Here is a 12,500-nt window from a genome sequence, read left to right on the forward strand (position 1 = left end):
TTCGTTTTTCAAATGGGCTCCCTAGCTCACCTCTGAATTAACAAACGCTTTTCTTTCAACTGATTTATTCTTGCTATCCATGTTGCTATATCCCCATTAATAGCGTAGCTCCATCTTAATTTTTAATGTATAAAACGCTAACAAACTAAAGTCCCTAATTCGCTCTCAAGAAGGACTGGCCGCTCGAAACGTCAGACTTCAATTTTTTCTACGGTGGTCAATTTATAATTACCATATCAACAAAGTCGATAAACCCATTTCTGGCCACAGACCAAATCGGTATACTAATATGTGAGATGCTTGTCTCCTGGGGATTGTCGATGAGGCTTATATATGAATGTTAAATTGAAGTTACAAACGAAATGCATATTGTTGAATATGCCGTTATAGAATTCTCCAAACAATTTTCATAACAAATAAGTCGACAGCCATTCGTTCTCTCCGCAGTATTTCAGGTGAACAAAGATGGCGGCCTGACATCGCCAGCCTAAACTGCAGGTTAAGATAAATTAAACATGACCAAAATTAGCGTATTTAAGGCCGGATAAAGGTGTGAAAGAATTCAGGAAAATGAATCACGGCTATTTGTGTTCATTATGGAGGAGCTTGCCACCTGTCATGTTTACAAGCGCCTACCCAACGGAATGCAAACACAGACCATCACTGACCAATCGCATGTGATAATTAGCTGTCATTTTGAGAAGAGCTTGGCTGTAGTATGTGGCTCGATAATCCAAGCAGCTGATTAGACAGGACAATATTAAACAATTCCGACCAAAATCAAGCCTGTTTTTTTGTCAAATAAGTAACAGTCTGTTTTTAAGGTAACGTAAATGAACTGAATCATATTCGTGCAAGTTAGACATTCTTATCTAGAAATGAAACTCTTTACAACTAAAACCGCAAGGGCGTAGCGGACTACGTCCCACGGAGAGACTGGCAGAAGTTTCTTGAATTAATTTGCCATAGGGAATTTAACCAAGAAGACTCGAAGTGCGAAATTTTCCCAATACTTTGAGGGAGAAAAGAAGAAAAATTACCCTTCATTGAATTAGGGTGCCTTGACGAAAGATAGCTAGCGATTTTTAAGGAAGTATGCGGCCATCCACCATCAAATTCGTTTTCATCATTGTGTTGCTCTCGCCGGATTGCATTACTGCGCAATGGAAAACGTTCCTTGAAGTTGATGCACCGGAGGGACAGCCAGAGGGCTTTATAGTTTATAACAAGTTTCCTCAGCCTACAGCCGGAGAAGTATATGTGTTGTTTTACGCTCAGAAAGGGGATTCACTCGACAAAGTTGGACTTTTTAAGGTTTCACCTTCGGGTATCGTAACCACGGCCCAAAAGCTAATTTATGAGAAGGGGAAAGCGAACAAATACGACTTAACAATAGTGAAAAGACCGAGAGATGCGAAAAACGGTGGATTGGCAACTACGATACGAGTGAAAGTCCAAGACGTAAATAATTTTCCACCGTTGTTCACGTTTGCATTGTATAACGGAACCATTAGAGAAGATTCACCTTCAGATACTGTTGTCATGGGTTTGGAGAACTGTCATGCCGAGGAGCGAGATACCTCGGGAATACGAGCTTATAGGATTGTTAAAGGTAACGAGAAAGGGTATTTAAAGGCGGGAAAACGCGAGGTTGCAGGGAAGAGCTTTTTGCAGTTGAAAGCGACTGGGAAGCCCATCCAACGCAGTAAGACAGGCGCGTATATGACGCTGATTGTGGAGGCTGAAGACATGGGAAACCCACCATTAACTGGACGAACGTCGGTTAGAGTATGGATTGAGGAAGTAAATAACTATGCTCCTGCATTTGATAAAAAAAGCTACGAGCGCACAATAAGCGAGGACACACCAAAGATGATGTCATTACTTCGAGTTCAAGCTACAGATAAGGATGACGGAGTCAGTGGAAAGGTTTATTATTTCTTTCAAACTCTGTCCAGCTTTTTCACAATCAGTCCATTTACAGGCATAATAACTCTAGTTCGCGAGCTGGACTACTCTCAGAGCGATCAGCGCTTGCATCAGTTGAGTATTGTAGCACGCGATGCCGGAAATCCCGCCAAGGAATCATCAGCCACTGTTACCATTTCTGTAGATAAAGATGTTCCAAACTTTCCCTTCTCTGCATTGTCGAGCTCCTCTCAAGAAAATACAGCACCATTTTTCCCAAAGGCAGCGTATCACTTTACTTTGCAGGCGTCATTTCCGGTCAAAGGAAGCCTTGGAGCTGTGGTTGCTGTCGACATGGACCCTCCAGGCCCCAACAGTGATCTGCGGTACTCACTGGTCAGCGTCTCGGATAAATTCAGCGTCGATACGTTCAGCGGGGTGTTAACAGTCAGTAAGACAGTCAACGTCGGAACATACACTATGATGGTCAGAGCCCAAGATCAGGGAAACCCTTCGAAACAAGCGCAAGGCCAAATCAAGGTCGAAGTGGAAGATTTCGATTATTCCCACAATTATCCAGTGTTCAGCAATCCTATACAAGAAATCAACGTTAACGAAAACACAGCGATAGGGACTTCTGTATTCCAGGCTGCTGTGGTATCAGACTCGAGCATCAGTAAAGGTGTCGTTTACTCGGCAATATCGGGCTCTGCGCTTCCGTACTTCGAAGTGGACGAAGAGACAGGAGTAATGAAAACTGCGTCCCCTTTGGACAGAGAGAGGCATGGAGTTTATGACATGCTTATAGAGGCGCGAAATAAGGAGAAACTTCCACGTCACTCATATCTTTACGTCATTATAAAAATCACAAACAAAGATGACGCCTATCCTGACTTCACCAAAGCAGCATATGACGCATCTGTGCCTGAGGGAAGTCCTAAAGAGACGTTTGTCACTGTAATCCACGCCATAGATAAGGATGACCCAGTGATAACTTACTCGATTCCAAGCTCTCCCTCTCCGTTCGAAATTGAATCCCGCACTGGTGTAATAAGAACAAAGCGCGTTCTTGATCGAGCAATGGGCGACAATGAATTTATGGTTTACGTTGTAGCCAATGACGGCGGTGGAAAATCATCAGAAACAATCGTTAGGGTTAACGTGACCAGCGCACATAATTCAGCTCCTAAATTTCAGAAAGATTCTTACGATGTGTCTTTGAAAGAAGGACAAGGCCTAGTGCCAAATTTATTGTGCATTGCGGCCTCCGGTAGTGACGGTGTTGTGAAATACGCAATGAAAAAGGGCGGAGATCATAGATTTCAAGTTGATCAGGACACCGGTGAGTACGAAATTCTGTGATTTTTTATCTTGTTCACTGCAACACTTGACGTCATTTTTTAAGCCATTTCAGGAGTCTAAAAAAAATTGTTAATTTCGGGGTAAAGTTGCGGGGATGGACGCACACATGACAGCTTGAAACGGGAAACTTGTTCTTCTGATTATATTCTTCGAAGCCTAACATGAAAGTCCCTTCCAGGTGATCTGGTGACGCAATTGGGAGGACTGGGAAGAAAAATTTTAACGCCGTATCCCACAACCGCGCGCAGCCTTAGGTGTTGTTTCCAAACTCCCTTCAGTATTTCCATCGCCAAAACTCAACAGCTCATTCCGTGTCTACCACATTTCCTGTTACTGAATGAACATTCAAGTAGACCCGACGAGCTCTAACCTCGCCCCTGTCATGTTGAATTCGAAAATAAGGCCGCGCGCGGTTCTGGGATACGGCTTTAAAATTTTTCTCCCCAGTCCTCCGAATTACGTCACCAGATCACCTTGGTTATGTGACAGATTGTCTTAATTAAACAGACTATTCAACAAATAAATAACTAATTTAATGTTTTATTTTTCAATAGGAAGATTTTCAATCATGGATTCTTTCAACTACATGTCGGAACGAGGTTTTGTTGTTCAGGTAGAGGCAAGAAGCGAGAGCTCCTCGCAAGTGGCTTTGGCATCAGTAAGCGTCAACATCAAGAACGATGACGGCCCGCCTGCGTTCCTGACAAAGAGCTACGACATTACAACTCTGGAGAATGTGGCTGTGGGAACAAAACTTCTTGTTGACGATAACGGCGGGTTTCGCTTCTCAACCGATGGAAAACCTAGTACGGATTTTGACTGCACATTGGAGGACATTACTAAGGTGCAAATTATCGACCATTTCAAAGTCGAGCGCGCCAACTCTGAATGCCAGCTACAAGTTATTAAAACTTTCGTTGAAACTCCTACCCGAGAATACAAGTTTGATGTGCGCGTTACAAATGTCAAACAACGTAACTTGTTTGCCACAGCTGCGGTGACTGTAAAAATAACCGACACCAATGATTTTCCTCCTGAATTTGTGCAATCTTCCTACTGGGTGACTGTTCCGACTACAACCCCCTCGGGAACTAGTTTGTTGCAAGTTATTGCTTTGGACAGGGATAATGAAGGAAACCCTGACATTGTTTTGGATCTTCTATCGGAAGGCGCACAGGACGATTTAAGCAGGTTAGTATCGGCTGTTGTTCGTCGTCTGAGCTTCCATTTTAAGGCAATTAAAATGCTAATTTGGGTTTTTACATTGTAAATTTGGGTGCGCATGCGTACCACTGCGTACCGCATACGTGACATTTGTAAATTTGAGTTCTGATATTTGCAGTTACTTTTCTCTCTTCTTTTACCGATTTTTAACTAGATTTCAGCTAGACAGCCAAGGCGTTCTGCGAACGACATCGTCTAATTTGCCAGCCAACACTCTTTACAACTTAAAAGTCAAAGCAAGAGAAACAGGTAAAGCCGGCCGCACACTAAGCGAAAATAGCGCGGGCGTTAATTCCGCAGCGAAGAATTTTCCTGTGGTGTGAGGAGTTCATTTAGCGCTGAATATCAAACATATTTTCTTCGCTACGAACTTTTCTGACGAAATTTTCGGCTAGTGTCCGGACATTGAACAAAGTTAGTGCTGGCGAGGATAACCTCTTGTCGTCATTACGCATGTCACTTCAGGGTTAAAAAGGCAGTTAGAGATGATGACTCAGTTTAAGTGGGTAGGTCAGGAGTAATGCGAAATACTTTATCTTATCGAGACTGAGTTCATGAAAAAAATTTTTGCTCTCACTGAATCAATGTATTAGTTTCTTTTCAAGGTACAATCAGTCGTGACTAAAATTCAAAAGCGTTAAGCATGAGAAATCGTCGTTCTCGGTGACATAGAGGATATTACATGGCCGCGCGGGGATACGAATTTTATCTTCGAGTGCTGAAAGTATCTCTCACGAGTGAGCGAAGCGAACGAGTGAGAGATTTTTTCAGCACGAGAAGATAAAATTCGTATCCCCAAGCGGCCATGTAATGTTCTGTTTATTATATAGACATTGATGAAATGTCTAGATTTAAAACAACTTGTTTTATTCATTTTCGAAATGATGAAAAAGTGTTCACCAACCACTAAAACACGCATGTTGTGTAACATGAAACAAGGTATGAAAGTTATGAAAAACAAATCATGATAATGTAAAATTTGCAATAAAAATGTTAATGTAGTAGAGAAGAATTATATTAAAGCACAAAAGTATCGTACATCGAAGACGAAGCTCGCGTTTTATTGGCTAATCCTGTTCGTTACTATGACGACAGCTATATCCTCACATGTGAAAGATAAAAATGATACGTTCACTGCGCGCGGTGAAGATATGATTTTTTAGTAAAAGGAGAAATCCTGGTATTTCATCAGTATCTATATAATAAAAATAAATATTCTAGAGGATGGCATAGTGTGGCTTTCACACTTCGTATAAGCCAAACAATAACCCCGCTAGGTGTGTGGGGAACAACACTGGCGCTGAATACGCTTGAGTTCTTCGCGGTAGAATTAGCGCCGCGCTATTTTCGCGTATTGTTGGGTTTGTAACCAGAGGGAGGGAAAAGGGAAGTTCCCACTTCCAATCCCTACAGTTTGAGCAGCGTTTGCGGAACAAAGGAATTGAACGTGGGGAATTCAAACTAAGGAACGGTGGAACGAAGGAAAAGGAACAGGCTGAAATTCTTATTCTTATTTGTAAGATACGCCTAATCTCAGTAGCCCATTCAAAAGAAGACATCGTTTTTCTAAAAAAGTCCCTTTTTATAAGATGTTTATACTGTATCCTAGAAAGGAATGAAACAAAAGACATGCTTTTGGGTTCACAAATAGAGGAACAGGTTAGCTACACCCTTAGAGGCCATTAGATTCTTGGTCTTGAATTTTTGTCTTAATCAAAGCCTTTGCAGTGTAAAATAAAGGATAAGGATTGAAAACATCTCAGCGACAGTAAATATTTCATTAAAATAGGAGTCGAAAAAGAGGGTCGACATCCGGGCCCTTTTAAGGCTGTGTAACTGAAAGTTTTCCATTTATATTCCCCAGGAACTGACCAGCCCAAAGAGAGTGAAGTGTCCCTTAAGATTTCCGTGCTAAATGTACCTTTTGTTCCCCTGGCATTTGAAGTTGCAAGTTACTCTAAGATTCTGTCTGAAGATGCTTCAGTATCAACGTCTGTGTTCACTGTAAAAGCTTCTCGCTCTGGATCAGACATTGGGATTCAGTATTCAATTGTAGGAGGAAATATGGACAACACATTCACAATAAATTCGAACAGCGGACAAATTACTTTGGCGAAGAAACTGGATTACGAAACAACGAAGCTGCACAAGCTGATTATCCGGGCAACTCTACCGTCATCTGACAGTAGCCCGGATGTAACAGCAGAAATTACAGGGGAGGTCAAAGTGGCGGATGCCAATGATAACAAACCCAGGTTTCTTCTTTACGAGCAATTGACTCATCTAGCCATTGAGAGTTACACACCAAGCGGCACAAGAGTCTTTCAGGTGATTACGAATGAATAAATTTATAATAATGGCCGCCAATTGAGGGCACTGTACAGAAATCAAATTAACTCAGATCAAATCATAAGTTGGTTTCTTGAGGAGAGGGGAAAACCCGATCGAGTTCCCTTAGAAGAGCCTCTCGAAGCAGAGAAGAATTTAACTGACAAACTTCAACCCACATGTGACGCGCATGAAGTCTGGGAATCGAACGCAGGCTACATTAGTGGGAGGTGAGTGCTCTCACGGTGACACCTCTGTGTCATACCTGATCCACTAAAGGATGAGTACGAAATGGTGAATACGTTTTGCTTGCCTTGACATCATTGTTGATTTATTTTGACATCACATATCCGTTCAATGTGATTGTCCCTGGCGGCTCCGTATTATGGTCTTAATGTTTCAAACTTACTGATCGTCATTAATTTCAAAGAGTAAGACAATGTCGTCGACGCAAGAAATGTTGCGAAAAAAAATTGAATGTATCGAAGAAGAATTATTTGATTTGATTTATTCACTCCACAGGCGAGGGCAACCGACGTGGATACCGAAGAAACATCTGGCGCAATTACATACACTATTTACGAAGCTGCAAGTAGTCCTTCCAGCAACATCCCATTTTCACTCGACCGGAACACAGGCGAATTAAAGACTAGCAAAGAAATCAAGTATGTCTCAATATTAGTCATGATTTCTCCCCTGCATCGGACGCGACAACTAAACGTAATAATGCTTGAACAAAAGAGTTTTGTGGGGTAGGGGGAACTCTATCCATGATCCTTTCAAACCTCAAGAAACTTCAGAGTTTCCCTGTCAGCAGAGCTCTCTTTTCTTTTTTGAGTTCGCTGGGCTTTTTTGGTCCTAATCGGTTCCTGTTACTTTTGCGAAGAAAATATATAAATGAAAGAGGCTACCTCTTCAATCCTGTCTTATCGATTCTTGTCAAAATGGTCAATTCCCGGGGGGGGGGGAGTGGTGGCTACTCCCTTATATGGTCTATATAGGTATGTGCGACCCCAAAGGGTGTGGTTTTTTCAGTCGTTTTGGTCTGAAATAGGGTATGGTTTGTTCACTCAAGTCTTGAATTGGGTATGTTTTTTTGGAAGAAGCTTCTCCCTCATCATTAGGCGATAAGACCATCAACAAAGCTCTTTTCAAATTATTAAGCTAACCTTGTAAAAGGTTGAAACAGGTCTGAAAATGGGATATCAAATTTTTGGTCAAGTCTGAAATACTGAGGGGAAATTTCTGATTTGGTCTAAAAAAGGGTAAGGGTTTAAGGCGGGCCGCACACCCCCAACCAATTTTTCTGGGAGTACCTTCCCCCCTCCCCCCCCCCCCGGGTTCATTTACTAAATACATTTTTGAAGTAAGAACTCGATAAAAAAGTAAAAACTTAAACACCAACCTCTTCGCTCATTTTATACTTTTTGACGCTCAGGTTTACAGATAGGAGCAGCTACATGTTGCTTATAAGAGCTACGGACGACGGTGGACAAAAAAGCCACACATCGATTCAAATCACAGTGTTAGACACGAGCAAACCGCCATCATTTAAACAAGATGAGTACACGAGGATCATTAGCGAAGACAGTCCAGTGGGAACCTCAGTGATTGATATCAAAGCGGATTATGATGATTCTAGCGCACTGTTAAAGTACTACTTTGTACGAGGGAATGAGAACCAAATATTCTGCATTGATTACTTGGGTGTTATCAGCGTAGCGCAGCCTCTTGATCGGGAGACTGTGTCGTCGTACAAACTGACAGTAATGGTATCCAGAAACAACAAGAACGATACAACAATTGTCAAAGTAACGATCTCTGACGTTAATGATTACCCTGTTTTTAAAAAGTCGCTCTACATCATTGATGTTGCGGAAGATAAAGGTATGTTAATATTTTGGCGAAATTTATTTAACAATTGAAGGTTTCATTTTCTACAGGACCTGGTTTTCTTTGTTCTTACGATTCCCCGATTATAGTTTGTTAAATCGACTGATTGCATATAACAAATTACAACGTTTGTTAAATTTAAACTTTTACAAGACTATCGTTCAAAAGTCATTCAACTTTTAAACTTTAAAAGTGCATTCGTGTTACACGCCGAGAACTGCACTGTTTTTTAGCCAATCAGAGCTGAGTAATTCTTTCATTTATATCATTCAGTGATTAATAATTTCTCGATTTTGATTGGCCAAGAGAAAAGCAGTTTTTAGGTCATGATAGTACAGAAAAGAGGTAATTCAGTGCAAAAAGAAGTAATAAACAAAGCATTTTGATTGGTGAATGAGCAATGAAACCCAGAGATCAGAGATCCAATCAAATGTGAGCCTAGAATGGAGCAAGTTATGGCGCATTATTTAACTGACTGCGTGATACGCGTCTGTTGCTTTTGTTTAACCATCTCGAATTGTTTCATGTACATGATCAGTAAGTAATCACATGATTTTTCTCGAGCTATTTGAAATGAATAAGCACTTGCAAATGTCTTTAAAGACTAGAAATTTTGCCCGTCTTTGAAAAAAAGTACTCGTACCTATTTATTTCAAAATGCACCCGAAATCATGTGATTGCCTTTCATGACTAATACCAGACTGCATTAGAGAAACTCGCAAAAAGAGAGGGAACAGCGGCCAACACACTGGAACGAGATAGAGAGCAGCATTTAAAAAATGGAAGCCATATTCAGTAATAGAAGATCCTGTGTTAGGTTAATGGAGCACACACACTGAGCAATATCAGGGAATGTCTTCGACACGTAACAACTCCTTTTTTTTTCTACAGCCGTTAACTCGAATTTGAAGCTTTTGACAGCAACAGATCGCGACAGTGGAGACAATGGCCGTTTGATTTACTCTATCTTACAAACAGTCATGGATGAAAGTAAAGATGTGTTTGCGATAGATTCCACCTCGGGCATGGTCACACTTAAGAAGCCCCTGGATCGTGAAAAGGTGTCAGAGCACGTGATTTATATCAGAGTTCGAGACAGCGGAATATCTCAATTGCAGTTGGCAGGTAGGAGAAATGATATCCCTTTGCATGTGGATTAACCGCGGATCACAAACTGGGCTTTTGTGCGGCTTAGATTGAAATCAGCAAAATCCACATACGGGTGTCACTATCTCCATTTTTTCTTGAAACACGAGTATCGTATTTCAGTACGGGAAAAGCCATGGTCCAATATTGTTACTTACAGTAATCTATGTTTTCTTACAGTGTAATTCACGGTGGAGGATTTTTAATCAGTATTGGGTCAGCGTAATCGTAACACTTCTAACATGTTAATTTTTTTCAGATATTACGAAGTTGGTTATCCGAGTCACGGATGTCAATGACAACGTACCCCGCTTTTCAACAACTTCGTATCAAGTATCGATTCCGGCCACTGCTAAAAAAGGAGATCAGGTCATTCAGACGTCAGCAACAGACCTTGACAGTGGTGTCAATGCTCTCATTTACTTCAACATAACAGAAGGCAACGAGGACGAGGTCTTCACGATTGATAATTCCAACGGACTTGTCTTTCTTGGTAAGACGTCCATTGCGTCCCTTGCCAAAGATGATTTTACTCTTACTATTGAGGCTTATGACGAGAAAGATACAAGTAAAAAGGACATAGCAACTGTTCTTGTAAGTATATTTCCAGTCGATGGTCCTCCCCTGTATCCTGAAGCGTCACTGAGTTTTAGCGTCAAAGAAGGTCTCCCAGCGGGAAATAAGATTGTTTCACTTGCAGCCGCCACCACGGAATACGTCATGTACAAGATAGTGTCTGGCAATGAGGATGGGGTCTTAGAGATTGATCCATTCTCGGGAGACTTATTTACCGCTCAAGAACTCGACTCTGAGACGTCCCCGCAGTATAAGCTACATGTGAGAGCTACTGACATCAAGGAACGTAGCGCAGACGTCAACGTAACCATAAATGTTCTGGACATTGACGACAATATTCCGTTCTTCATTGACTCAATTGGTGGACAAGTCGACAGAAAGGTGGAGGCCGGCTTCCAGAAAGGTGATGAAGTTACACAAATAGAAGCTTATGATCTCGACGAGGAATCGTTCATGGAATACAAGCTGTCTGCCGAGGCAGAGGCGTTCTTCTCTATTGATAACGGGGGGCATCTGATAGCCAAAAAGGCATTCATTGATAGCGTACCAGGAAAAAGGGCAATTGAACCGCTATCGACCATCGCCTTCAATGTGGAAGCTGCAGACAATGCTAAACCCCCAAACAAGGTCACTACACCAGTGCGACTGGCATTTGCAAATTACAAGTCAGGTCATGACCCCGTTGCTGTAACGGTTCCAGAAAACACGCGTGTTGGGAAAATACTTACTGAAATACCTAAGTACATTCCAGGAGGAACGTTTTCAATTTTGTCTCCAGAAAGTTCACCTTTCACTGTGGACGAGAACGGGATAGTAAAGCTCTCGCGAGGGCTTGATTTTGAAACACAGGCTAAGTATCTTTTGACAGTTAGAGAGACAGGCTGGGTCGAAGGAGTTACAACCTCCAATGACATTGACCTGGAAGTTTCAGTCAAGGATGTGAACGATAATGATCCGAGATTTGAAATGCAGATGAAACACGCGAGACTCAATGGTAACTCTCGTGCGGGTACTGGAGCTTATAAATTGCGGGTCTTTGATGCAGATAGCGGTCAGAATGGACTGGCTGGTTATCAACTGTTGTCTACTGACGTTCCATTCGGCATTAATCCCATGGATGATACTGTTGAAGTTGGACGTGATTTGACGAAGAATCAATATGACTTGGAGCTGCGTTCATACGATTACGGTATCCCTCGACGCCAAAATGCTCCTATCAAAGTCAGATTAGACGTGGGACAACTTCCTCCGAGGTTCCTTGGTTTCTACGACGATGGCTACAGGTTTGAAGTAGCGGAAGACGCCAAAGGTGGCACAGTCATTGGAAGAATCACTGCTGTCAGCGTCTCTGGTAGCAGGGTTGGGTACACGATATTGGAAGGGAATGACGATAACAAATTTAAAATAACTAACAGTGGCGAAATAAAACTGAACTTTTTACTTGATTACGAAACTCAAAAGAGAGAATATAACCTGGTTGTACAGGCCGTTGAATTGATCCCCTTGGGATTAAAATCAACAATAAAGGCGATGATCTTTGTTTTGAATGCAAATGACTACTATCCGTTGTTCGAAAAGGGGTCCTATATGACGACCGTGGAAGAAGACGTGGCGCTAGGCACACCAATGTTGACTGTTAGTGCTACGGACTGTGATTGTGTCCAAGACGACTGCAGATGTGCACCAGGGCAGCTCGTCTATTCTGTCATAAACACTGATTATTTCACCATCGACCCCGACACGGGAGTCATATCCAGTTCGAGAATCCTGGACTATGAAAGCCAAGTGACGCACATTTTCAAAGTTGAGATTTCGGACACCTTGAGAAATGTTACAAAATTTGATGTTGCGTTGGTCAATGTGACTCTGACGAACACCAATGACAATGCGCCCCATTTTGAATACCCAGAGTACAGGCTCGATATCGATGAGGAAGCTGCTGTTGGCAAAGGAATAGGAATGGTGGTAGCCCAGGATCCAGATCATCAACCCCTTTCTTACTCAATCACTGCCGGAAGCGGTCCTTTCGTGGTGGATTCTAACACTGGTATCATTTCTCTTCG

General features: G+C 42.0%; 1 protein-coding gene across 1 annotated transcript in view; it reads left to right on the forward strand.

Moving 5' to 3' along the window:
* Positions 1–1,095: 1,095 nt before the first annotated feature.
* LOC138014739 (protocadherin-like protein) overlaps positions 1,096–12,500 on the forward strand; it is an 11,820-nt gene continuing 415 nt past the window's right edge. The window contains exons 1-8 of the mRNA XM_068861777.1: positions 1,096–3,250; positions 3,825–4,461; positions 4,649–4,743; positions 6,359–6,822; positions 7,345–7,487; positions 8,261–8,709; positions 9,607–9,840; positions 10,121–12,500. The exon at positions 10,121–12,500 is cut by the window's right edge and continues 415 nt beyond it. Coding sequence (XP_068717878.1) covers positions 1,096–3,250; positions 3,825–4,461; positions 4,649–4,743; positions 6,359–6,822; positions 7,345–7,487; positions 8,261–8,709; positions 9,607–9,840; positions 10,121–12,500 — 6,557 coding nt within the window. The remainder of the gene's footprint in view (positions 3,251–3,824; positions 4,462–4,648; positions 4,744–6,358; positions 6,823–7,344; positions 7,488–8,260; positions 8,710–9,606; positions 9,841–10,120) is intronic.

Source organism: Montipora capricornis, chromosome 1 (genome assembly GCF_036669925.1).
Source record: "Montipora capricornis isolate CH-2021 chromosome 1, ASM3666992v2, whole genome shotgun sequence".
NCBI classification, from domain to species: domain Eukaryota; kingdom Metazoa; phylum Cnidaria; class Anthozoa; order Scleractinia; family Acroporidae; genus Montipora; species Montipora capricornis.